The sequence below is a fragment of the Saccoglossus kowalevskii genome, chromosome 21 (assembly GCF_978046115.1).
Source record: "Saccoglossus kowalevskii chromosome 21, keSacKowa6.1, whole genome shotgun sequence".
Classification (NCBI taxonomy): Eukaryota; Metazoa; Hemichordata; class Enteropneusta; family Harrimaniidae; genus Saccoglossus; species Saccoglossus kowalevskii.
Genome location: NC_140661.1, coordinates 2,605,231 through 2,632,176, shown reverse-complemented (window position 1 = coordinate 2,632,176; position 26,946 = coordinate 2,605,231). Strand labels below are relative to the sequence as shown.

Below are 26,946 nucleotides of genomic sequence, written 5' to 3'. Positions count from 1 at the left end.
ACATGAATGATCAACAGAGGTCGATAACGATTGGTTCTGTTAAACTAATGCCCATTTTTATGGTAATACATAGTCAATAAACCTATTGTGACGTCATCACATTAATGATAAACAAGTGACGTCACATTGACGTCACATGTTGGTATGGCAACAGCTACTGCCTGATTGGACGGTTTTGTGTAACAGATAGATCAGAAGCTAATATATTCAATTGATTGACAGCTACAACAAAAGCACCAATAAAACAGGTACATTCATTACAAATGGGCCAATGAGAGGCCGAGTTTCGGTCAACCGATATGGCCGCTCTATAGCTGATTTTTGCTCACTGAATTTGCTCCGCTCACCCACGTTTCGCATGGTACGGTACAATGTATCGAGATTTGGCCCAGTTCTAGCGAAATACAACACATGCCAGTGATTATTGTTTAATAATACTAAATCGTGTTTAACCCTGAGTCGAACTGGAGGGCTATATTAGTGGGTCATCGGCGTAGTTTTGAGGTAAGGCTTCGTTTTCGTTGACGGGCCAGTTTTGGCGCTGTGTACTGACTGCGTTCATATAACTTATTAGGGACAGTATGTATGTCATTACTGTTCTGTATGACAACTACTAATTTAGCGATAGCCCGTTTATTTTGCGTGTTATTTCTATTTATGCTGTGTCATCAGATACTGTCCTTGCGTTTCCAAGTGCTGTCATTTATTTAATGTTCATTTTTCTCGCTAATTTCGACGTTCGTGAAGCCCTGTGGAGAATGGCGTTCGCAGCCTCAGCTCATTAGTTATGCAGAATTAGTAAGTTGGTCGATGTTCTCATTCAAAGTTCTGTTTCTTCCCACGATCACACAGAGGCAGTTTTGGGGAGAAAGCTCCGAGTTTTAAGTAACCACGCAATGGCAGGTCAGCTGGACAGTTTTTACGATCAAGAAGTGCCTTATTACTATCCCGAGGTAAGTTATCCATATTTTCCTTTACGTCTTTCAACTGTTTTTTTTCTCTCTTTTTTTTTCTCGGGACATTTCAAAAGCTGTGCGCCATTTTTTAATACAATATTCTTCTCTTTTTATGGTCAGTCTGTGCCTGACCAAGATGTACCAGACGAGGACAGAGTCCCAAGTGACGACGAGAAAACATCCAATGATGATAAACTGGGTATCGATCTGGAACAGGATTCAGAAGGTAAAACGTTTTTTCTTTTTTAAATTCTTACGTCATCTAAGTTAGAGGTGGTTCTACCACAATTACCAAGTGTCGCCCAAGTGTGAGGTTGTTATTATCACCTATTCAATTTATTTTGAATGAGAGGCGTGAATGTTTAGTTTAAAATTGCTTTTAATCACGAGTTTTTGTTTTTATTCTGTCTTGTAGAGCTTTTCCAAGATTTGAGCCAACTTCAGGAAGAATGGCTGCCCGAAGGTATGCAAATAACATCTTGTTGTCCTTTTAAAGTGAAGGAATTTTCATCAACTTTATGACTTAAAGTTGGACATGATCTTTAAAAAGCTGTATTGTGTAACATCCACCACACCTGAACAATGGTATAAAACCACTAAAACAATGGTGTAAAACCACTAAAACAATGGTATAAAACCACTAAAACAATGGTGTAAAATACAAGACAGATTTCTTGTGTAAAAAGTTTGGAGTTGTTTATAACAAAGATCCTTTGAAGAAAATTAACTTTTTCAGTTAACAATTATTTAAATTTTTGTAAAAACATGATGAACTTACTTAGTTTTAATTATATATATATTTTTTCACCTTGTCTATCCTGATTATTGTAAGTAGTTTTTTTAATTGTTTATTTATTTCCTCCTAGGTCTCCCCTATGACAGTGATGGTGATGCCGAACAATTTGTACCAGACTTTCAGGGTGAGAATTGTGAGTTCAGAAAACTTTATATCAAAATAAGCTATTTTATGTTATCTGAAAATAAAAACAACAATACTATCAGAGGTTTCCTAGTTGAATTTATTTGTATGTGCAACTCATATTTAAAAAAAAATGTTGTGTGATTTTCACGGCTATAAATGTTCTTAATTTTATGATTCATGTTATTCATAAAAAAACTTAGATATTAAAATTCCCTGCTGTACACAATTTAACAATTTTTAAGGATTTGCGAAGATGCGTTTCTTGCAAAATTAAAACAGGGCCATAGTTGGGTGTGAATACCCCTGGTGTTTTTTTAGTACATTTCTTTTATGTGATGTTGCATCTCAACTTGTTGATTCTAAATCAAATGTTTTAAACAAATTATTTGTAAATCTTATGCGTCATAGTTAAGCTGATTACTTTAATTAATTATGTCTTGATAATTAGAAATGCAGAGTGAAATCTGACCACTTCATATAAATAAATCTCAATGTATACATACATTGTTGTGTTTTTGAATCATGAATTTGTAAAAGACTTTACACAAAATAAATGTGGACATTTACATGGCTAAAGAGTGCCAATCATCTTATTATTGGAGCTAACATTTGTTGTTTTACAGTGATGCATCCCTTTTTGACATGCTTAATGCAATTATGTAGCTTAAGTTGATTTTTTAATTAAAAAAATTAATTAAAGTTAATTTTGATTTTAAAAAAGATGGGCAATTTTTTTTTCCTTCAAAGTGACGACCTTCAAAAATAACTGAGGATATAACCTCATTTACTGGGTTACTAAGAGCAAGATATTTTTCTCTCCTGGCAACTGCACCATGTCTGCATGTATGTTGACATAAAACGGAAACTATTGATTTCCATTTGTGCTCCTGAGGTCAAAGGCCAAAACAAGCAGCTCAAATTCCCACAGGTCATTTGTGGACCCATATTACACGTATCTGTTCACTGTTAATTAAATAAGGCCTGTATTAGAGTGTTGTTGTTTTTTTGTTTGTTTTTTCACTCTTAAAAATTTAGTTTTTTTTAAGACTGATTTCTAAATTTATTATTTTTATAGTATAGAATCAACTAGCTAAATAGGTCAGAGTGTGATTAAAACAATATCCTTACAGATGTTATGCTGCTTGATTCTCTCTACTTGGCAGCAGAGCATTTTTTTTGAATAAGTCCAGTAAATTTTTTCCTTTTAAAATTAATTTTCTATACTTTAGTTGGTCATACTATAATTTTTATTTTCATAAAAAGTTATATGTAATAATGCCAAGTACAGTGATTGTTTAAAAAAATATTTGTTAGTACTTGGATTGGGCATAATTTGATTTTCTCTTGTTTAATAAAAAGTTATTGAAGTGATTACATTTTTTATTTTACTCACAAGGGAATCTTTAACTTATTTGAACGTCATTGTCAACTGTTGGGTTTATTTATAAAATGATTTTGTACTGCTTTTCCCCACATGAAATTTTTATAAAAATTGACAAACTTTTTGATCAAAATCTAAAAAAAATATCTAAAACTGCATATCCCAAAATGAAGTTTGCTGGAAATTTTACAAAATGTGGAAATATTTGCATCGAAAAAAAATCAGGCACTCAAAGGATTAACTTTTCAGTGGCACCAAAATGATGCATCATTTTACACATTTTATTCATTTTTATGCAATTTCCATTTTTATTCATTTTTCTGCAATTTTTTTTCATAAATTTTGGGGTATAATTTCTAATTGCCAGTTTTAAACATTTTTGAGAAAATCTGGAAAAGATTGTGGTTGTGATTTATGAACACTGTCATGGGTATTGAAAAGGTTACAGGATGTTTAAACCAACTATCCTGTATTTCCTCTGCCAGTAACCTAAGATCTACTCCAAATAATCACTAAATGTGAAACCTGGTTTGAGTCTCTTTATAAAATATTTTAATTTTTACAATTTAATAAAATATTTGTCATGGCTTGGAGGATTTGCTAAGATTTCCTTTTAAATAGACAAATGGGTTTAAATATGTATAAAAGAATACATTTTTTAAATAAGTGACATTTCTGGACATTGAAGTTTTTGTTTCTGTATTCCTGACGTGTTTTGTCATAGCTGGTAATTGCAAGTGCACATGTGCACTATTTTCCCTAAGTATAACACTGCATTTGGAAGGTAGGACAGACTGAACTCTGATTTATACAGCATAATAAGCAGTCTGCTCTGAGAATCAGACCCACAACATCTCTGATGCAAGGTGAAAATGTTAACCGGTGTACCAGTGCTCAGAGTATTAGTTATACCATTCAAATGTGAAAAAAAAATCCATCCAATTATTAAAATCAACTATTGTGATTTTATTATTATTAATTATCTTGTGAAATGTTCCCAGTGATTAAATGATAGCGTAACTTATTAAATTGAACATATAGATATTGTGATCAGTACAATTTATTACCTTGCATTATATCTGATCAATACCCTGAGGGCGTGACAAAGCAGATAGGTGAGCTGCATTGATTATGACATTGGTCACTATATTATAAAACGCCATATTTTATTCCTTTATATCTTTCTAATTATGAAGTATGTTTTTTAGGTCTATGTAAAGTATAGGAGATTGAGAAAACTTGTTTCCACCGTCCTTCACCCAAGTGTTCACTGGGAAAACTGTTTTTATGTACATAAAAAAAAATAGGATCAAACGTCATGCTAATCTTAATAGAAGTTGGCATAACCGTTAAAAAAATATTAATTTTTCTTCCTAAAAATTATTTATTTTGCCCTATATATTAGAATTGTTATTTTCGAAGGAAAAGTGTGTAAAATTGTATTGTGCTATGAGTTGTTATCAAGTTAAAAATAAAAACAGATTGAGGGAGTCCTTTCTGTTTGTCTTGTTAAAATGACTCAATCTTGTAACAAACCATCAGTGATACTTAACTTCAGTTATAATGAATGTTTTGGTTACTATGGCAATGAACAAAATGATTGGCACTTGTATACAGGTGGTTGGTGCGTAGAGAAAGTAAACAGCAAAATATTATGTTTTTTCATTGAAGGAGGTGTGTATCCCTCATGAATATTCAGTGTCTTTATCTTCCAATCGTGTCAACTGACTCGTTGCTTATGCTTTTCCATCCCTTTGGGTTATAACATAAGTGTATTCTCATGCAAATTAGCAGGACTCCCTGAGATACTAATATTATGGCCGCTATTTTGGCTCCGTAAGTAGCCTAACAAAGGGGGCCTGCTTAGAACCATAGTCAAGGCTGCCCTGAGCGCACTTGTTAAAAGGGACTCCTCTTCCCGCATTGTTCATCACAAATTGATCGAACCTATCAGCCTTAAGCTCAACCATGAGTGGAGCTCTCCGTACAGACTGTATGTCTATATATTTATTTTTTCTATCTAACATTGATTTTTTTAGAATTTTTTTTTAGCATTGACTTGATGAAATAGTCGCAAGTCATGAAGTTGATGTAATATTGCTTGTATTAATTTTGTGTTTGTATATTTATTCTAAATGTGAAAGTTAATGATTTGTTTCTGTCGATGTTATTGCATGTACTTTCGCACTGATTGATGTTTTCTAAGCATGTTGCCTGTTGCTTTTAACAACTCTTGTTGCACTTTATTCCTGTATAGTACATTGCGGTTAATTTAACCTGTACTTTTACTTAAATTCATTCATCTTTTGATCATTTAAAATCTGATAGTGTGTGTCAAGGTTTTATTTAGGATGATTTTATCATTCTATTATTTTCATGTAAATTTGTCTTCTCATTGTGAGTTGTTTCATGTCATTATTTTATATATCATTTGTTGTGTTTGTACATGTTTTCCCACAGTATTTATCTGCAGTGTTGATTAATTTCTTTTGTTTCTTTTTTCTTTCCAATACATCAGTGCCTTTCCATGTAAAGATCAAAACAGAACCAAAGAGTCCAAGTTACCACAATAAGCCTTGCGCGCATATGAAAACGAATTTTGACTTTGAGCAGAAATTTGAATATGGAGAAAAAGCATTTGTGAACAGTCCTTATGAGCATCATCCTCCGCCTCCTACAACATCTCCGCCAGCACAGGAATCACCAGGTCCACCGCTTACACCGTTCAAAGACCACAGCGGTTCCTATCCTCCAACACCAGAGCAGGGATATCCGCAAACAGAAAAAAGGTAAGGATACTTGACACATCCAGGGAGGGATTACCTATCTTAGGACTTAATTGTTATATTTGGTTGCTTTAATTTACTGTCAGGAAATAGTAATGAAATATGAGTTTTATTTCAAAAATTATCTAAAAAGTATTAATTCAGGGGTTATAATGTTACTGTAATTATCTGCTAATGAGAGATGGTTTCTTTGTTTCATTTAAATAACTGAAACTTGATATTACAATGTACAGTGTTGTCATCTTTCCTAAATAGAGTTATCTCAATTAAGCAGGCTTAACTTGGTTGGCTTTGTATTTCTTTTGTAGAGAATGCTCAAAAGTTGTGTGTGTGTGTGTGTTTTTTTCTCATGAGAAATTGATTCATTACCACCTTGTTACGACTAGGATGCTACCCCCTCCCTCCCTTTCTCCTCCTGCTGCTATAAAATTGCCCTCCCATTCTTCCATTGCTGCTCTCTTCTCTTCCCCTTGTTATACTACAGTGTTCTGTTAGTTTTCGATGAGTCGTGATTATAGCAATGACAGTATTCATCATTGGACATATGGGAAAATGTGTGTTTTGTTGAAATGAAAGGAATATTGTAAACCAAATAAATAGTGACATGACTTTCAAATCTGATCTTTGAGAGATTTATGAGTATACATTTGTATCAATGTTTTTTGCGTCTGTTTTATGTAGCTTTCAGGCATATCATATAAATCTAGGGAGTTTAGTTGAAGTCATGAAATGGCAATGTTTTTTGTACTCACTGTTGTACCATGGCCCCCAAACAAAACAAATACAAAACAATCTACGTCTGTTCACACCTCCAATTAAGCAAATGTCCTGTTGCGCCTGATAATTTGTTTTGTTCTGAAGTAGAAAAGTTGTATCTCGTGTGACCTGTGTAACAAAGTTTCAATGCAATCATGTGTTTTTATAATCCAATTATTCTTTCCAGTAGGTACAAGGCAGAAATTCAATTTAGAATTATAAAAATATTTAGTCAAAATTGTTAATAATTATTTGTATGTTGCATATACATACAAGTTTTAAATTTCCTATCTGTAAATTGTTTCTTACTTTTTACCATTTTCTAGATTTCACAGACAGACTTCAGAACCATGTTTTCCCCCAGCACCAGACCAGCGTTCTTTCCATCGACAAGCATCAGAACCGAATTACGGAATATACAAACAAGACTTTCCAAACGGCTTATACGACAGAGTACCTGGCTTCCACATTAAACAAGAGCCCAGAGACTTTGGCTTTGAGCCACCAGCAGGTAAATTAAAATATTTTTTTTTTATTTAAAAAGAAATGCATTTGAGTATCCAGACATGAATGCAAACCTCAACCTCCTTGTTTTGTTTTACATGAATACCTTTTTTCATGGTAAAATACGACTACCTAACCTAATAAAACATCCTGATCTTATTCATTGATAATGTTTCATTTATGGATGAAATAATTTACAGAGTGAGTGATGTAAACACTGAGGTATTTTCTGCTCCCCATGTTCTTGGCTTGCCAGTATCTAACCATGTTTAGTGTTACTGGTCATAGAGTGATAAGCTAATTTATTTTTGTCTCATGACAATTGCAAAATATGAAATTCTACGGATATGAGACCTTCTTGCCACCAGACTTTTTTGTCAAAATTTTTTTGCACTTTTTTCTTCTATTACGGTATTCAATATTTCTAGAAATGAACCCTAATTTTGGCAATGGACAAAATTTGAGTCAACTATAAATAGGACTATTTTGTAAATTTGTGATGAAAACTAGTGGTGAAAAGGTTAATTGATGTGATGTGGATTGTATTGTGTATATGACAGAAATTTAATAAATTTCTAGTTGAAGATCCATCAGTCCAAATTTTGTTAAATCCTTCACTTGTTACTTCAGTACTTAAGGAGTTAAAATAGGTCTTCCTTATAATGGGAAAGATTCCTTGATCTTTCTAATCAATATAGTTATACCCTGATCGCCATGGTTACTGTTGCATTTTTCCAGTGTTTTCAGTGGCCCATGTACAGGCATAATTAAATCAGTTAAGCCAGTGAGCATATGTGTTTGACGTCTCTGGCTACCTGGGATACAGGTAACAGGTTTTTGTGTGAAATTAACCTGCCCACAAGAAACACATCATTAGCTCCATTCATTTCCCGATCAGTTTTGAACCATGCAAATGTTAGGAGAATAAGAATTAGTAGGTGGCACATGGTCAAGTTTGGTAAATAATAAATTACTGTGATGTAACCGTATTTAGTTTGTGATGTAGTCTTAATGTTCCCCATCGACATTTAAATAAAAATCCATAGTAAAATATTAAGTTGGTTTACTGAATAGCAACAAAATATAATTATTAATAATTCTAAAAGTAGAAAGCAAAAGAAAAAATATCTATTTTAATAAAATTAATAATCTTTTGGATGAATATTTAGAAATATTTGTATTCAATTATAATATTTTGTTGTATTTAATTATCAGTTTATTAGGAACCCAGTTGTGGAAAGTTGTTTATCCATTGCTCGTAGACATCCAAACAAGTCCAAATAACGAAAATCGATAGCCTTTCAGTGTGAAAGACCTATGTAATTACACAAACATTGATGGGTATGCCCTGTTCTCTGCCTGTTGGGCGTAAAAACCTGGCTTTTAAACTAAAATAAGTGTTTTCTGTCTTTCACTTCTAAAAATCACTTGGGGCTAACATTTCAGTTTAATTGAAGATTTTCTATAAAAGGAAAACTATGAGAAAAAGAAAAGCAATACTAAATAGATAGAATCGCTGTATACATTTAAAGTGTCCTATCATTGTCAATACTCTAGTTTAGTATTAAAGTAGTTCCAGATAATAACCCAAAATGACCACTTTGACTGATTGGTAACTTGCAGCACTGGCTTCGAAAAACGGTGAATATTCATCTGTTTTTAAATACAATTTTCAAATTTGATTTATTTTGTCATTTTTTTTTTCTGACTGAATCAGTGTTGCATTTTTTGTTGTGAGGAATAATACGCAACATTGAATGGATGCATCAGACAATATGTTTTGCATGTCATTGTAGTTTTGTATATCGTCTGACTGAATAGAGACTTTGTTAGCATAAAAATAGCAATCAATAGGTTCTAACAATGACTTGAGAGTTTAGTCCCAATTAGGAATACTTGGAATATAGGCTTTCACTTGCGTGTAATGCCCATACTACTGACTATTAACAAATTGCATTATACGTAAATGTATCTCATAGTTTGTAACCTTGACGTTAAAGGCTTCAGTATGAATGCCATAATTTTTCTTGCCAAATTGTTCAATGTAAAATTTTCCTGTTAATCTGTTGTTAGTTTTTTACATTGATCCAAATATTTTGAGAAAATAATTATGGAAAAGTTATGCAGGTTAATTTGTAAGGGGTGATCTCATATTCAAACACCTGGGTCAAACCTGGGTTAACCTGGGTTTACCCGACCTGCCCTATTCAGACCTACTAGACCTAAAATATGCAAATTAGTAGTAGGTTTGAACCTAACCTCTGGATTAACTGCCCATTAACGCCCCCACTGAAAACAAACAACAGAGAACAAAGAAGACAGACCTAGGGAAACCTAGGTTTTTCTTACAATACTGTTTCAGCCTGGTTTCAGTAGGAAAAAAAATAAGATGTATACTATGGTGAAGTGTTAAGAATTAGAGCAGCGATTTTTTTTTCTTTGCAATACTTGTACATGTAAATGCTAATAAAAACAAACTTGCATTTGTTTCACAAATCTATTTACATCATGTCATTTATAAGTGTGATGAAAATTATATTCATTTATTTCTGTGATTGGTAATAATAATCAGTTTCCCACAACTTACATTTTGGTACAAGTCAATACAATTGTTATTGTTATTCAATTTATCTGGAATTAATTACAGACGTGATGGTTTGTTATATTTTGTCATTAAATGTGAATCAAGTGATACCATAAACCCTCTCTATTGTGATATATATGGTAAATTAATGTTTGAAACAGAACAGGGAAAAGATGCACTAGAATTTTAATGAGCAGCTTCTTAGGATAAATTACTTAAGTTATATATATATTTGGCATAGTCAGTAAAATATGTTTATCCATGGAGCGAACTTGTACATTTTGTCCGCAACAAGTACGGTCAGTTTTGTGTCCATGTCAGTTCATAAATTCATAGAACACATTTTTTGGTTAAGTTTGTAAAGTCTGTGAGACTGCGAGTTATCAAAATATGATGAAAGTATTAAATCGATAATGGCAACATTGTTTTCTACGAAGGCATCTGAAAACCACAGTCCCTCTATCACTGTGTCAAAACTAAAGTCGGGGCTAATGCTACGACTCCGGCGCTACGACCACCATAACACAGGTATTTACCGCTGCCGATATCTTACTTTTTTGTGACAAAATGCACACATTTCGAACCCCCGGTTAATTAAAAATAAACGATTATTTTAGAAAATACATCGAAGCACAGTGCCTTGAGGGACTGTGGGCGAAGTAGGCAGCGAGATATTGTTTTAAACACCACAGAAAATCATGCACTCAACGCAGCCATCTTTGGTTACCTCAATCAGAATTCCCCCTTGTCACCCAGCATGCATCGATTGCGATATCGCAACGTGCACTGTGTCGCCTTGGGCGACGGTCTTAGGTACAAGGCACTCTATGAATAAGGTATTTTCAGAGGTCGGAGTTCGTTTTTTATAAGCAGTCTCGTCTGCAGATGAATAGCCGTAAATAATCAGCGCGAGTCCATTTAATTTAATTTACTGTTTTGATACTTCGTGTCACTGGAAATTGAATAAGAAAAACTGCAAATAACCGATGTGCAGCAAATCAAAATAAATTTTCATGGCGTACGCTGCATTTGTTTTTCCGGATTTTGCGATGCCGCACTCCTGAATGAACTGTTTGAAAATTGAACGCGCAACAGTAGTAAAGGCTTAAACGCAGTAGCGTAAGTCTCAAGTGCAACTTTGTATCAACAAATGTTCGCCTTTTGATACTTATTAGCTGTCAGAGACACATATCAATTGTCCAGCCCAATGAAAAGTCTGATTCACGTCCTCTGCTCAACTTGCGACTCGGGCGTAACAGTTTATCAAAACAAAACAATTTATTCAGCACGCTGTTCACCGATATACAAGAGTGTTTTTTTAGGCAAGGCACACGGTAAAATGACTACTGTACACCAATAAATCGACACATTTTAGAGACAACTATCTAGTCTTCAAAAAGCAATGTAAACTCTGTCAATCTTAAAAATAAACAACAGCTTGAATGAGGTGTGAATGAGATCGGTTCGAACCGCAGTTTTTATGCAAATTCGTGCGGTCGTCCTGAACCGCACTGTCTATTGTTTAAACTTACGAACCGCAAAACTGGGTTTTGTACGGGCGGTTTAGGGCGGTTTGGGTTTTCGTAGGTTTGACCCTCATGTTTGAATATGAGATCACCCCTAAATAACAAAAATTTACTTAATTTGTGATTTTCTGTTCACTCTTAAATGTCTGCTGAAAAAAATCAATTGATTTTGAACTTTTTTTTAATAGTTCAATGCTACCAGAGTTGAATATAGCATTGAGATGCACTTACTAAAGCCAAATTAACCATCATCGAATGGAAATGTCCAAAAAAAATAGTACTGCATCTAATCCCACGTGATTTTTGACGTCACTTCGATGTTTGTCCAGTTTTCACATTCTGTGTATACAATATTATTAAGCGTGGACATGTCCAAAAAATAGTTTTGAGTCTGATCCCACCTGATTTTTTTGATGTCACTTTGATGTTTGTCCAGTTTTTACATTCCTAGTGGGTTTCTGTTCAACTGATATCTCAAGAACCAATCATCTCATTTCAATGAAACTTGGTAGGGTTGAAATAAATCATGCATAAATCTGGTAACTTTTCGATGTCTTTAGAACCAGATTTGATTGAACCTTGGTGCATAGTTTGGCTGGAATACTACATACCTATGCAATTTGTTTAGGGTAGAAACCTTGCATATAATTACCTAATTTACATAAATTAGCCAATTATTATCATTGACATACTCATTAGATTTCAATGTGCAAGTGCTCTGGGATAAGAGTTGAAATCCTTTCATACTAATCATCTAATTTTCATAAAATAGACAATTTTGTGATATCTCAATAATTCTGAGATTTAAAAGAACTTTACAAGCTTCTTCTTGGAGGCTAATTCCTATCTATTTCTGCAATGTGTCTCTAGTCTATCCTCGGCGTATGGGATTTCTAAACTTAAATCTTCAGTTCAAATTAATGTGAACTAGACGGATACATTTCAGTATCTGTAAAATTACAAAAAATTGATATTGTGTAGCGAATGGTTTGATCTTTTATCTGCATGGTAGAAATGTCTTCATCTTGTTCAACATATTGAATTGATTCTGAACTGGTTCTATCTTTTTGTATGCATGTATTGACTTGTCCCAGGGTAGCACCAATATATTTAAAGTACCCTGAGCGGTTAGCTTTGCTATTGACTTTTATTAGGATCTGTAAGGTGTCAGGAGTTCAAGTCTGGTGTGCTCAGGCTAAATATTGCAATCTTGATCAAGAATTACTTTTAAATGGTATAATATGACTTTTAGTCGATTATGGAAAAAAGAAACCTATGAATTGATGCAGTTGCTATGGTGATTAGATGAGAAGAGAGATTATCGCAAATAGAGAAATCATGTAGCATAAATGATGATGGAACACTGTCTGATTCATTGAAACAAATTGTTCTATGAAACAAGAAAACAGCGCTGTATTGATTGGATTTTCATTGGGCTTGATTTTGAGCTGATTCCACGTGTTGCGTTATTAGTACATGCATCAAACTTTACTAGAAAATTTATTTAAAAAATAAATAAATTCTCAAACTGTTTTGGGAGAAATAAAAATGTTTTCTACAGAAAAAAAGGGGGGCATCTTTTTCAATTCCACAGTAGCAGAAAAGGTAGCCATATTTTGTTAATAAGTAGTATCATGTGTGTGGTTATTGATAGTTTGGTTGACAGCCTTAAGTCATGCATTGTGGGAGTTTTCAGTGCTCTCTTGGGAAAATCCATTAGGTTATAGGGTAGATAGCTAGAAAATGAAATGCATTTTAGAAATCTTTAACTCTAATGTGAATTGTTTATGAAGTGAACCCCTTAGGAGAAGAGGAATAAAATGATGATTAGTTTTGTATCGATGATTTTTGTCTTCTGCTTTCAAGAAAAATGTGAATGGCTTTGGTTGAATAGTGGCTGTGGGTTTATACAATAATTCAGACAGCTAGCATTTGGTGGCATACTGCGAGTCGGTTGATCAACTACAGTTTAAATGGCTCCCTCTGGTTTAGTAATGGAAAAAGCTAACACTGGGAGGGAGAACTCATTCAGAAACAGAGGGCTTGGAGCAAAGCGTGGACCTCCTGTTGGTTGTTTTTAAGAATTGAATCGGGGCTGTGAACAAAGAGGAAATATCGAACTTGAAGTACAGTAACGAGCCCTGGTCATATACAATGTTTGTTTGTTGAAATACTGTTTGCATGCTGAGGCAATTTCTGGCAAACACAATATTTAGTTAAAATTTGTTGGTTTGATTATTTATTGGGTATTAAAAATCTACATCATCAAATTTTAAAACCCCCCAAAAAACATGTTTGTTTTACTAAGTGATTTGCGAGGTGTGATGTCATAATGTTCTATTTTTGTAGATAGGTGAATGGTTTGCTGTGAAACTTGCAGCTGTATCGTGATAAAAATAACACATTATTTGAAGTGTTCTATATCTGAACTGATATGGACTTCCACCCACACTAAATATAAACTAAATATCTGCTGATAAATCTTCTATTCTCACTTTTTGTCAGGTCTTATCTTTTGAATTTTGTAAAATTTTTAGCAAATTGTTGTCATTTGTATACAGGCACTATTGTTGAAAGTTGTTGTGATCGCACAGCGTATTGTTACTTATAAACTGTTTCCCCCCTTTATTTATTTTTCTTATGGGTAAATTAAAAAAATACTGTAAACCATTTATTTTTCACTGCCACGTATTTTCATTTTCTTTGAACTTTTAAAAAACATTACATTTTTATTTTAAAATTAAATAATTTTAATATGTCTGAGTAATCTATATCTTAAATTGAAGTGATTGAAATTGACTGAAAATGTAATTCCATGGTGCCTGTGGTTTCATTGATATATGTTGACAGTCCAAGCATACATTCAACAATTTAACATTGGTTTAAATGGAGATATTGTGCCTGTATAATCTGATTTGAACCAAGCTTTGCGCAAAGTGAGGTAAAATATGCCCAACAGTGCTTTGATTGTGTGTATCATTACCCTCGACTTGTACACTGTAATTTCAGTTTGCACATCGACAAACAAAGTGAAAAGTGTCTATTGAAAGTTGTTGCTTGATGGCTGGAGGCACAGATGGAGATATCTTGTGATCGTTTCTGCTTGGCAAACCAAGCAAAGATTTCTTAAATATTCCATTTACCACACTGATTAGGTTTCCTTTATTTTTACATCAGTAGAAAAATTGTTGGATTTTTTTTGGTGAGATAAGCAAGACCCCTAACCACACAAGTCCTGTGTTATTTACTGTTGGGAATTGATTCATCTATTGCTAGGGATGAACTTTCATCGAAAATATGATCTTTCTTTTTCGAATTAACTTTTCATGAGCAATTTATCAGTATTGTGCACCGATTCAAATCGAGAACAAATGACTTTAGGCCTTTAGCCTCTTTGTTGATTGGAAAAAACAAAAACAAGTGCATCAAAAATTTCATAAATTAGGAAGACTATAAAATACTATGAAATGATTGAAAATGAAATTGTGGTCTGGTTTTGCTTGCATTGAACAAACTCCTGTATATTCTCCAATGAAAATAACAGTTGGCTAATTTCCAAAATGGTGGTATTCACATTTGTGTGAGTTGACATACAGTACGTGTGCAACACATGTAGAATAAATGAGATCCTCTCACAATGAATAAATGAGATCGTCTCCTATTGGAGATTTTCTCCGTAGTGTGCTATAGCAAGTCATTATCAATCAGGGAAGGCATTTTTTACTCAAACTTTCCGCCAATCATATTAAATGCCAACCTTATAAATCACTAAAAGACAGTAATACAATACTTTAAACTGTAGGTTTTATTATTTTTTTTAAACTGAGGAACTTGAAACTCTAAGTTGTCAGCTAATGAGGTAGCCCACAGTGACGCAGGTCACCACTACTCTCCTCTGAGCACATGTAAGATGAAACTGGATAGTATGTAGCGATGAACTAATCATATTTTGAAGATGAGATTTCAGAGTATCTATTGGCTTAATTGGGTAGTCTGATGTTACACTGTGTTTTTGGAGCTGTGTATATCACATATTATTCCTCAGTTAAGTAAGGATATTAGGCAGGTGCCATCCTTTGATCAGAACTGAATGAACAAGAGATGGGCACTATATACCTTATAAAATATAACACATATGAATGTATGGATTTTATATCTGATAATTTTGAAAAATATATTTCATGTTATACATTATAGAGATAAAAATCTACTGCACATATGGTTTGACAGTAAAATTATTATTTACAGTTGCTAGATATCACTAGGGGGAAATCCAATATGTAATTTTTATTTAAAAAAAATCTGTGTTATATAAAAATCTATTATAGAAAAGTAACCTGAAAATTGTCTCAGTAACCGGACAATTTCAAGAAATATTTCACTTGAATTTGTAAATATTTTTTATATAAACCATGATTGTTAGAGGTTTGTACAAATAATTAAATAAGAATTTTGTTTTCTGTTCACAGAAGTGCCTACATGTATAAACTACCCAAGACCAGCCGAAACCTATGGGTTACACAGCAGTCCACCCGATGGTAAGCTAGCAGTTCTTTAATTTAAAATTCCTGTGGGACCAGTATTGCATTCTAGTTTGCCTGCTAAAATTATCACACTATAAGAAGATGCTTTTCCTGAATTGACTACAATTTACCAAAAACAATACCTTTTCCATTCCATCAAAGATGAGAGAATATTGTCACTTTTTCATTCGACATGACAAATTGTACACCTTTTAGTTGACAGCAATAAAATATCATCATACTTTTCATTTGACTGTAATGACAAATTGTTGCACTTTTCATTGACAATGATTCGTTGCAATTTTTAGTTGACAATGTGAAATTGCCACACTTTGCATTTGAAAAAAAAATGACAAATTGTTGAATATTTCATTTAACAATGACAAATTGTGACATTTTATCTGGCAATGACAAATTGTTATACTTTTCATTGACAGCAATAACAATATTTTCATAAATTTGGATAATTTTAATCTGATTTGGTCAAACAAAAAACTAATAGATTGGATGATGGTGACTGTAGTAACGTTCGCGATGACTATATAGTGATTTTCTCATTTGATAGTATTGCAGGCAGGGAAGATGCCATGTCTGTTTGTTTGTTAGTTATGTGTGTTAAATTGTATGCAGTATTACAATGATGTTACTAGATAATGTATATATGCTAAGAAATTAGCCTTGTAGTGCTGGACGGTTTTTACTGTCCACATTTTTGCTTCAGTAACGTTGATGTGTTCGAAATTGTTGAATGGTACTTTATTAGTTAAGAGTCAAGGGAGATTGACAAGGTAACCTTTAGCGCAAAGTTGCATGTTGCGACTCTTTTTAACCGATAAAGTAACCTGCTTCACTTGTGATATAAACATGCTACCTAAATGCCCGATATTAACGAGGAACCTTTTAGCTGTATATTTGTTAAAAGCCTGACTGAGAACGAAAATGTCATTCGGTAACACTGACAAACCCGTCCAGATAAAGCTGTCGTGTAATTCATATTACGCATGTCAGGTGTAAATGCTTTGGACGAATTTTTTCTCTGCGCCTTCATTTTGTTTCTCTAAGTTAATATATAGTCTTTTGTCAAGACAATTTAAAACCTTCGGGCATGTTTGAAGATTTATCGTATGATGTTAGCGTCTTTAACAGTTAAAAATTAAGTTGCATTTAAACATGTCTAGTAGACATTTTGACTTGTATATGCAAATAATTGTGCTGTGCTTTTTACATTATACCAACTATGATTGAACATTTTCTATTTTGTTTTTATTTTGAATATATCTTGTTTAAGAAACGATTAATTGCTGTACTGCTTGATACAGGTTGAATCTTTCTCCTAAATTAGTGATAAATCTCTTTCTGTGCTGTCTAACTCAATATTAATAAATATGGAGAGTAACAGCTACCAACCTTAATGAGAATCCATATGTGAGATTTTGTGTTCACCTTCATAATTTTGCTAATGAATTATTTGATTCTATATTAAACTTCGAATTGCCTTTTAAAAACATTAATATTTGAAAATATAAATGAAATGATTTGTTAATCCATAAACCATAAAAAGCAAAGGGTAATTAGATATTGAGAAGTCAAAAATTAAGGGTAGAATTGAAAGATTTCATTTCCTAAAAGCACAAACTATATAATTTTTTTGTTTGCAAATTAATGGGATTGAGTAGATGGTTTGGGATGGATTAAGGGATGTATTATGAGGCAATTTATCATAACTGAAGAGATTATCTTGTGTTTTGAGATTAATAATAAGATTCTTGTTTCTACAGTGGAGCTAGATTCAAGTTAATAAGGAATACTTTTATGCTAAGCTGACATCAAAGAATCTATACACCATATGGTTTTCAGTGATGAGGGTGTACAGTACCAACCAGTGAACACTAATCAACTGTCATACCTTCGCTGCAAACAAGCAGCAGTAGAGCAAAACATTATTTTTCTTATTGTTGTACATTGTAAATTTGGTTTTTCTGGATCCCACCCGATCCACCCGAATCTATGTAGATAATATAGTATTAAAACGATCTGTAATAACATATGTTACGTCTTGGATTCAACACTAAAATTGTTTGCAACGCAAATATCAACATTGTCTGTGCAATTTAATACTTATTTAATCTGTTGCTAGGCAACATGAACTGGTTGTTGGCCTGCTGGGATGCGTACTGATGCCCCAAGTGACAGGAGAGTTGCATTATTTGATTTGTTTTGATGTTTACTTATGAGCAAGCTGTCATCTCAGCAACCCTGATGATGAAGTCTGCTTCGGGACCAAATCAGTTTAGCTTGGATGAAAGCAGGAGCTCCTTGTTACCATGGTGTTGTGAAGGACTCACTTGCTATTCCCCATGTCTTATTGTCATTTCAATTGCTGTGGAAACTACAGTGATGAGTAGTAACAGCAGTGGACTGTTTTGATGAATCAGCTGGGAGGCAGATCGCTTCTTTGTGTTTCGTCCCAAAATACAGATAAAATTACCTGCATCAGCATGGTAAGGTTACAGGTTGTTTCGTGAATTGCCAATATCGTATCTTCTCCTTTCACCCTGGTTACCAATATCTGTAATTAAATTAATGAAATAACAGTTACCAAGCTTTCATGATTAAAACAATTATACATCAGGTTTTGTTTCGACTTGCAATCTACATTTTGTAAATTTGAAGCAAACATGTCATACGTCTGATTTGTATTAAATTCTTTGAAAACGTTGCTCATTGTTGTGTGAAATCATCCAAGTTCATTTTCATATAATCATACCTAGTTTTAGCACATTAATAATTTAGCCTTTGGGGCAGTGTTGGCTTTTGCCATTTAAAACCACCTGAATTTTCCCAAAATTTGTCTATGGTCTAAAATTTTGGTCCGAAAAATTCTGTCATCAAAGAGTAAAAAGCAGTGTATCGCAAAGACCTAACGGGTGAATGGTACATGTACCACAAAATCAGAGAAATCAAATATTTTTCTTCTGAATAGCAGTGGGAAAGTTAATATTAATATCTCTTAAATCAAAACACATTTGATCACAATTTATTTTCTACAATTTCTATAATTTTGAAACAAATGGTCATAATTTCCTGTTAGCAACAGGTCTTGATCATTAGTTACGAAAAATAAAATATGCAGATTTAATTTTGTGAAATTTGATTAAAACTGACTTATCCTTGAATTATTTATTCCAAAAAAAAATTATTTGTTGCTCGTAAGAAACCTTCCAATATGTACATTATAAAAAAAAAAATAAATATGGAATATAGCATCAAAAGAAAAATGTTTTGTTGAGACGCAATTTTTCCAGATGGGAATTTAAAGAATTAGGTGAACCAATTCAGGGTTGTTGAAAGATTCTAATGACTCTCAGATTAGTGAATTACATTTCATAAAAGTTGTGTATTGTTGCAATCCTTAGAAATCATAACTTAATGTGTACTCATAGTGACAAAGAAAAGTCTACCTGATGGGTACTATTGTCTGCTTCATGAATACCCACAATAACATGAAGATGTATTTTTGAATTGCCGTAAAGGCAGTGTGTTTGTGAATGCCATATACTATAATCGAGGTGCATTTTGAAGGTTTTTTGTGTTAATGGTAGCTATCGTGCTTGGCTTTTAAACTGAAATAATGATATTTGTAGTTGTGTCAAGACCCTTTTGACGTTATTCTGTCTTTTTCTGTGAATTGCAGGGACGTGCATTTACAGTAAAATATGTGAATTGAGGTTAAGGGGATAATCCCACAGAATATTACCTTGGTAACCACCATTGCTTTTTGCATTGCCAAGATTAACTTCCCATTTTCCCACCATTTCTCATCTTTGCTGATCAATTTTTCTTAAGATTATCATTTCTCTACTGCTCAGTTAAAGTGGCAATAACTTAAGAACTAAAAAACGAGAATTTTCAATCTGTATATAGCAGATATGTTCTTGAATTAATTACTGTATGTGTGTGAAATATAATAAAAATATGAGCATGGAAGAAAAGTCACAAATTTTTGAACTGTTGCATTAAAAACTCATAATTTTTTGTTTATTTGATATTATTTTTCTTTTTTTAACTAGGTAACCTTTATGAAGCCAATATGAGATCTTTTTACGATGACGCCAGTGTGCCTGATAAATTTCAAGAAGGTATATATTGCTATTATTTACTGTTTTCTTGACCAAAACTGAGCTATTTGTACTCTGCAACAAACATTCCAAATATCACTAGAATTCATTTTATTTTTAGTTAATTTTGCAAACAACTTTTGACCAGGATATCCTGCAAATATCATTGCATGTAATTATATGTCTATATAAAGATGCAGTCAAACTTTATCTGATGATGCTGTAAACCACAACTGAATGTTGTACTAACAAGAATGTATTCAAGACTATGAAATCACAAAACCTGTTGAATTGAAATTGAACAGAATTTAAAAAAAAACACGACAAATTAAAGATTGGGGCAATCATAGACAAAGCATAGACAAATGAGTGGGGGAGGAGGGGGGGTGGTTGTGTAGGTGATTGGATAATGCAACTTTAAAGTGACATGGTATACTGTGAAAACATTAATTATTGGGTTGTAAAATCCACAAAATTAAATCATCATGAAAATGTAAAATAACAATATAACTCATTGTTCCTGTGCCAAATTTATGAACTTAGTGAAAAGGCTCAAACGTAAAATTAGTGAAATTAAATCCCAGTAAAAATAAATGGTTTTAAAGTATTTACATTATAGACATGACTTAGTGTCATTCAATTAAAAATAAAGTTGGTAATTTTGGAAGGCAACTCTCTCTTACAAAAAAAATGTTTTTTGTTTTTTTTGACAAATTCAATTTTGAAGGATCCTTAGTATTTCCTGCGTGAAACACAATCCTGATTTACCCAGTAGCTGACAAATATACTGAAATGCTGCAACCCAGTGTTGCTACCTTTTAACTCTATTTAAAAAACCTTTCCATTGCTTTTAGACCTCTTAGGTCAGTAATAAAATACTGGCTCCAGTAATCCTACACCATGAAGCTGGTTAATTAAACGTCAATCATCTAACGAGTATTACTAAAAAGCCGCCCTCTCTCTCTTCTCAAAGAGTCGTATTTGGGAGAAGTTCGCCTAGGGGCTGAGGCAAACTAGCAACTATTAATAAGTTTGTGTATTGCAAAATTATCAAAAATCTGACTACAGCAATATGTAAGGTTCTTAAAATTGTTTTCAGAACACACTTTTTACATATGATGACATGAAATTAAAGTGATATTGATAAAGTAGAACACAAATAAAACAATGAATTAGTGTTTTAAATGGTTTCCAGGTGGAGCTTTAAACATTTTCCATTTTATTGTCCGTCGTCGTCGTCCATGTCAATGTTTTACTTTTTCAACTTCTTCTTGAAAACTACAAGCCTGAATGCTTTGATACTTGGTGTATATATGTACCTTGGGTAGACCTCACTCAGATTTGTTCATTTCATGATAATATCTTCAATTCTCTAATTTTGGTGAATATTTTTGTCATTTTTAGTAAAAAGTGATATTTTCAACTTCTTGTTAAAAACCACAAGTCCAATTGCTTTAATATTACATATATAGGTACTACATGTGGACCTCTCTCAGATTTGTTCATTTTGTGATGGTATCTTTAATTCCCTAATATGGTGAATATTTTTGTAATTTTTGGTAAAAAGTGATATTTTCGATTTCTTGTTAAAAACCGTAAGTTCGATTGCTTTTATAATACATATATAGGTACTACATGTGGACCTCTTTCAGATTTGGTAAATTTGTTGTGAAATCTTCAATTATTTAATTTTGATGATTATTTTTGTCATTTTTGGTGAAAAGTGATATTTTTGACTTCTTGTTGAAAACCGCAAGTCCGATTGCTTTTATATTACATATATAGGTACTACATGTGGACCTCTCTCAGATTTGTTCATTTCATGATGATATCTTCAATTCTCTAATTTTGATGATTATTTTTGTCATTTTTGGTGAAAACTGATATTTTTGACTTCTTGTTGAAAACCGCAAGTCCGATTGCTTTTATATTACATATATACGTACTACGTGTGGACTTTTTTCAGATTTGTCCCATTGCTTTTTATATATGTACTGTTCATTTTCTAGTGATATCTTCAGTTCTTTAATTGTAATGTGCATTGCTAACAGTGGAGCTATCTCAGCCGAGAGGCTGCTTGTTAGTCCCCGTTCGGACGCAGTCCGAAAACGGGGACTTATGTTTTGCCCTGTGTGCGTCCGTCCGTCCGTGCGTCCGTGCTTCCGTGCGTCCGTGATCACCTGTATCTCGAACATGCATGGACCGATTGAGTTCAAACTTCACTCATACATCACACATTATATGGGACATATGCACATGCATTTTTTTCATGATCCGATTAACGATAGCCGAATAGCGGCCATTTTAAGGCCGAAAATGCATCAAAATCGCACATTTTCACCATTCCGGACCCGGATCTCAGTTATGATTGGACGGATTTTGTTCAAATTTGGTACATACATTAAACATAATAGGACCTTGATGCACGTCATTTTTTTTTTTGGATCGGGTTCGAAATGGCCGACTGGCGGCCATTTTGTTTTAAAGAATTCAGTTCTGGATCCGTATCTGAGACATGCTTGGATTGATCGAGTTCAAACTTCACACACACAAGGTACATCATGTCACAAATATGTATGTGCATTTGTTTCATGATCTCATTAACGATAGCCAAATGGCGGCCGCTTTAAGGCCGAAAATGCATTGAAATCGCACACTTTCACCATTCCGGACCCGGATCTCAGTTATGCATGGACGGATTTTGTTCAAATTTGGTACATACATTAAACATAATAGGACCTTGATGCACGTCATTTTTTTTTTCGGATCAAGTTCGAAATAGCCGACTGGCGGCCATTTTGTTTTAAAGAATTCAGTTCTGGATCCGTATCCGAGACATGTCTGGATTGATCAAGTTCAAACTTCACACACACAAGGTGCATCATGTCACAAATATGTATGTGTATTTGTTTCATGATCTCATTAACGATAGCCAAATGGCGGCCGCTTTAAGGCCGAAAATGCATTGAAATCGCACATTTTCACCATTCCGAACCCGGATCTCAGTTATGCATGGACGGATTTCATTCAAACTTGGTACATACATTAAACATAATAGGACCTTGATGCCCGTCATTTTTTTTTTCGGATCAAGTTCGAAATAGCCGACTGGCGGCCATTTTGTTTTAAAGAATTCAGTTCTGGATCCGTATCCGAGACATGCTTGGATTGATCGAGTTCAAACTTCACACACACAAGGTACATCATGTCACAAATATGTATGTGCATTTGTTTCATGATCTCATTAACGATAGCCAAATGGCGGCCGCTTTAAGGCCGAAAATGCATTGAAATCGCACATTTTCACCATTCCGGACCCGTATCTCAGTTATGCATGGATGGATTTTGTTCAAATTTGGTACATACATTAAACATAATAGAACCTTGATGCACGTCTTTTTTTTTTCCCGGATCAAGTTCGAAATGGCCGACTGGCGGCCATTTTGTTAAAGAATTCAGTTCTGGATCCGTATCCAAGACATGTCTGGATTGATCAAGTTCAAACTTCACACACACATGGTACATCATGTCACAAATAGATATGTGCCTTTGTTTCATGATCTGCTTAACAATAGCGAAATGATGGCCATTTTAAGGCCGAAAATGCATCAAAATCACGTATTTTCACAATTCCAGAACCGGATCTCAGTCATGCATGGATGGATTTTGTTCAGATTTAGCACAATGTGTTGTACATATGCAGGTGCATTTCGGTCATGATCTGCTTTGAATGTACATGTCACTCAAATATGAACGGAACGGGGACGTGTCATTGACAATGACTTGTTTATAAATGCATTTTCTGTCTGCTAGGAGCACAGTTATCGATTACAAATAATTTAATGGAAAAAGTTCCATTAGTTTCTGTCTGTGCACAAACATGTTGTCTTGATGTGCAAGCACTTTATTGGCATGTAATATATATTTTATCATATATTGTCTGTTGGCGAAAAGCTAATTATAAACTGCCACATATAAATTGGCCAGACTAATTTTTGTCTAAATATGCAATGTATAACAGGGTTTTAGAATAAATCAAATGCAAACTTTATACCAGCCTCTATTTTGTATATGTAGCCATCTTTTGGAATCATGCAATTCATATCCCAAAACATTGCTCAGTGTAAAATTGTGCAAACTTAAAAATTGAAGAATCTCTGGAGATAACAATGTTATTTTGTGAAGCAAAAGAAAACCTGACTCCACGTATTTTGTGCTTGTTGTCCCTCATTATCGCATTGCGGGCACCTGTTCCCCCTTATTAGGATGGTTCATCTTTTGTTGCGTGTTGACATCATTCCTATTGTTCTGATCTGTGCATCTCCATGGTGACACAATTTGACTGCTCTCGAGTATTTCTGACGTTTCAGTCGTGTTGGGTTGCACCTGTGGGCGGAATGACATGTTTGGTTGATGAGGGCAGAGTGTGTAGTCTCAAATATCGAAAATTTTGTGTAACTGTAACATAAATGTGCAAGAATATTAAAATAAAAGTCTGAACCTTGTCTGTTTTTAACAAGCTTGTCAGATTTAAATTATTCTTCTTGGTTTAGTTTACACTGAGCTTCCTGAGTGTTGGTATACATTCTCAATTTCTAGTTGTGTATTTTATGCGTTATGTGTTTTAATCATTACGTGTATATTTCAAGCAGTGTCGGCAGCTTGTGTTAAAATCCTCCTGACTCACTCATTGCACTGGTTATTTTCATCATTTTGTCGTCGTCATCCAAGGCTGTGTATAATTCATTACAACGATGCAGTCTGAACACGTAAACTACTCGGGGATACATAATACTGCTCAAAGAAATTTATCATACTCTGTATTTTTGTTCAAGACTGATATGACATACCAAAAATAATAAATTGCCTTTAGGAGTTTTATTTTTCCATGATTCGCTAGCTCTACGTTGGGTTTGTTGTAATACATCACCACACCCCTGGCTATCAGAAAGTCTACATTTTACCGAAAATCTCTACGGCCCAATGGTCACTATAAATATTTAATTCACATCTATTGAAACATGAATGAGAATGTCGTTTTAAGTGAAAAACCTGCGTATGGTGTTGAATATGAAATTAATTTCATGTGTAAACCACTCTGGTAATTCCAGTAATCGCTATCTCCCTCTGGGATCTTTGGCAGTGATTACAAGTCCTTGCCCATAACCCCTCACAAAAACTTTTGAAGAAATCTTAAATGTATTCAATATCAAACCCATTCTCATATTTTTCCTTAAGGTCAATTTTTTTTTTCTGTTGAATTTTAAAAAAAAATTATCATCATGCATCTAGTGATGTAAAAATGATAAATTATAAAGTCAAGACAATGTTCAATTTGTAGATTCAAAATTCATGGAAAACAGATTTTTATCAATATTTTTATTATTTCTTAAGATAAGGTCATTTTTGGCAGTAATTAATGTAGCCTTTATGTTGTACACAATGTCACTTTTTATCTCTCAGTAAATGAGGTCTTTTGATGAAAGCAACCGGTTTTGGTGGTTTGGGACGGACACCCCCTGGGACGTTATTAGTTCAGTAATTGGGTCTAATCAGCCTGCCAGATTGATGATAAAACATGTTTAGATGTTGTTTTTGAGTGTCTGCACACAATTTACTGTAATTTTAGTAAAATGAATTAAATTACGTAGTTAGTCTGATGTAGGCGATAAGAGTTATCAAAATGACTCCCACACTAAATGCTGTGATAGAGATATCTGTTCATTCCCTAACATTATTGCCTTCATTATTTTTATTGGCCAAGTCCACTATTTCTTAGACCTTTTTAAAGGCACATAATTTGTTAGTTTTATGATTCAAATATTATTTTGTATTTCTAAAATATTTGTATTTTCTGCAATCAATATTTGGTGCACTGACTAATTTTAGACTTTCCCCTCCATAAACCTCCCTGCCCTACCTCCAACCTAATAGACTCTTCCTTCTTAGGCTAATTTAATAACACTAAGAGCTAGCATATTGTTATTAATTTCATTTTGAAAGTAAAATGGTAGTTCAGGTGCCGAGTAAAATGAAACTAACCAGATTAGCGATTGGCTTTGAAGAAAGAATATCCCCGTCACTCGGTTTTAACGAGGTTGAAAGCCTATTGAGGGGGCTTCCTTTTTATGGTTGCACATTGAAGACTAGGTATTTTACACTGATTTCAATAAGGGCGTTAGGGGATAACTGTCCTGTGTGTGTGTTTAGTGTCTACAATACAACAAAATACATCTATAGTGTGTTTACTCAGTTTAGTAGCATTAGACACTTTATATAGTAACAGTTTTTTTGTTGTTGCTTAATTTGATTTCCCGTAAATTTCAATTGAAGAACTAAATTTATTAATAAAAACAAGACAAACTTGTACATGAAGCTTATTTTGCGTTATTTGTTAGAAGATATCAAGACGTTATATTTGTATGATTAAAACATTATGCTTAGTAATCCTTGTTAAGGAGAAATCTTGGTCTTAAAAACCACTGAGCTCCTTTTTTTTGTTGGAATCCATCTTGATATGATAGGTCCATTATGAGTAAAGGACAGACAAAGTGCCTTGGGGTATAATAATGATAAAATCAATTATCGGGAGTATTTTGCACGACAAAAATGGTGTTTTTTTTCTTTTACTATTCTCTTTTTAGGGATACACTTTGATTACTCTATTTTCACCAAAAATAAGATGCAGTAAGAGTTTGTTTTTTTAAATTTACTAATAAAAAAAAATACATTTATATTCAGTAAAAGTACTGAAGGTTTTTCTCATCAAAATCTACTGTTTTTTTTTTTTTGTATCTTTATCGTGCTGATATTTGCGAACATTTTTTGAAAGATAATGGTCTGGTTGAGAGCTGATAATATTCTAATACTTTTTCAGTAGGTCAAAACGC

General features: G+C 33.5%; 1 protein-coding gene across 2 annotated transcripts in view; it reads left to right on the top strand.

The window, feature by feature from the left end:
• The first annotated feature begins 283 nt into the window (after nt 1–283).
• Nucleotides 284–26,946, top strand: part of LOC100303574 (ets-related protein) — a 36,336-nt gene continuing 9,673 nt past the window's right edge. The window contains 9 exon segments of one of the 2 annotated variants that reach the window (NM_001165010.1): nt 284–504; nt 853–953; nt 1,077–1,182; nt 1,372–1,419; nt 1,823–1,885; nt 5,778–6,048; nt 7,128–7,312; nt 15,885–15,953; nt 20,009–20,077. In NM_001165010.1, the coding sequence (NP_001158482.1) occupies nt 897–953; nt 1,077–1,182; nt 1,372–1,419; nt 1,823–1,885; nt 5,778–6,048; nt 7,128–7,312; nt 15,885–15,953; nt 20,009–20,077 (868 nt within the window). In that variant the 5' untranslated portion in view covers nt 284–504; nt 853–896. 2 annotated transcript variants of the gene reach the window in all.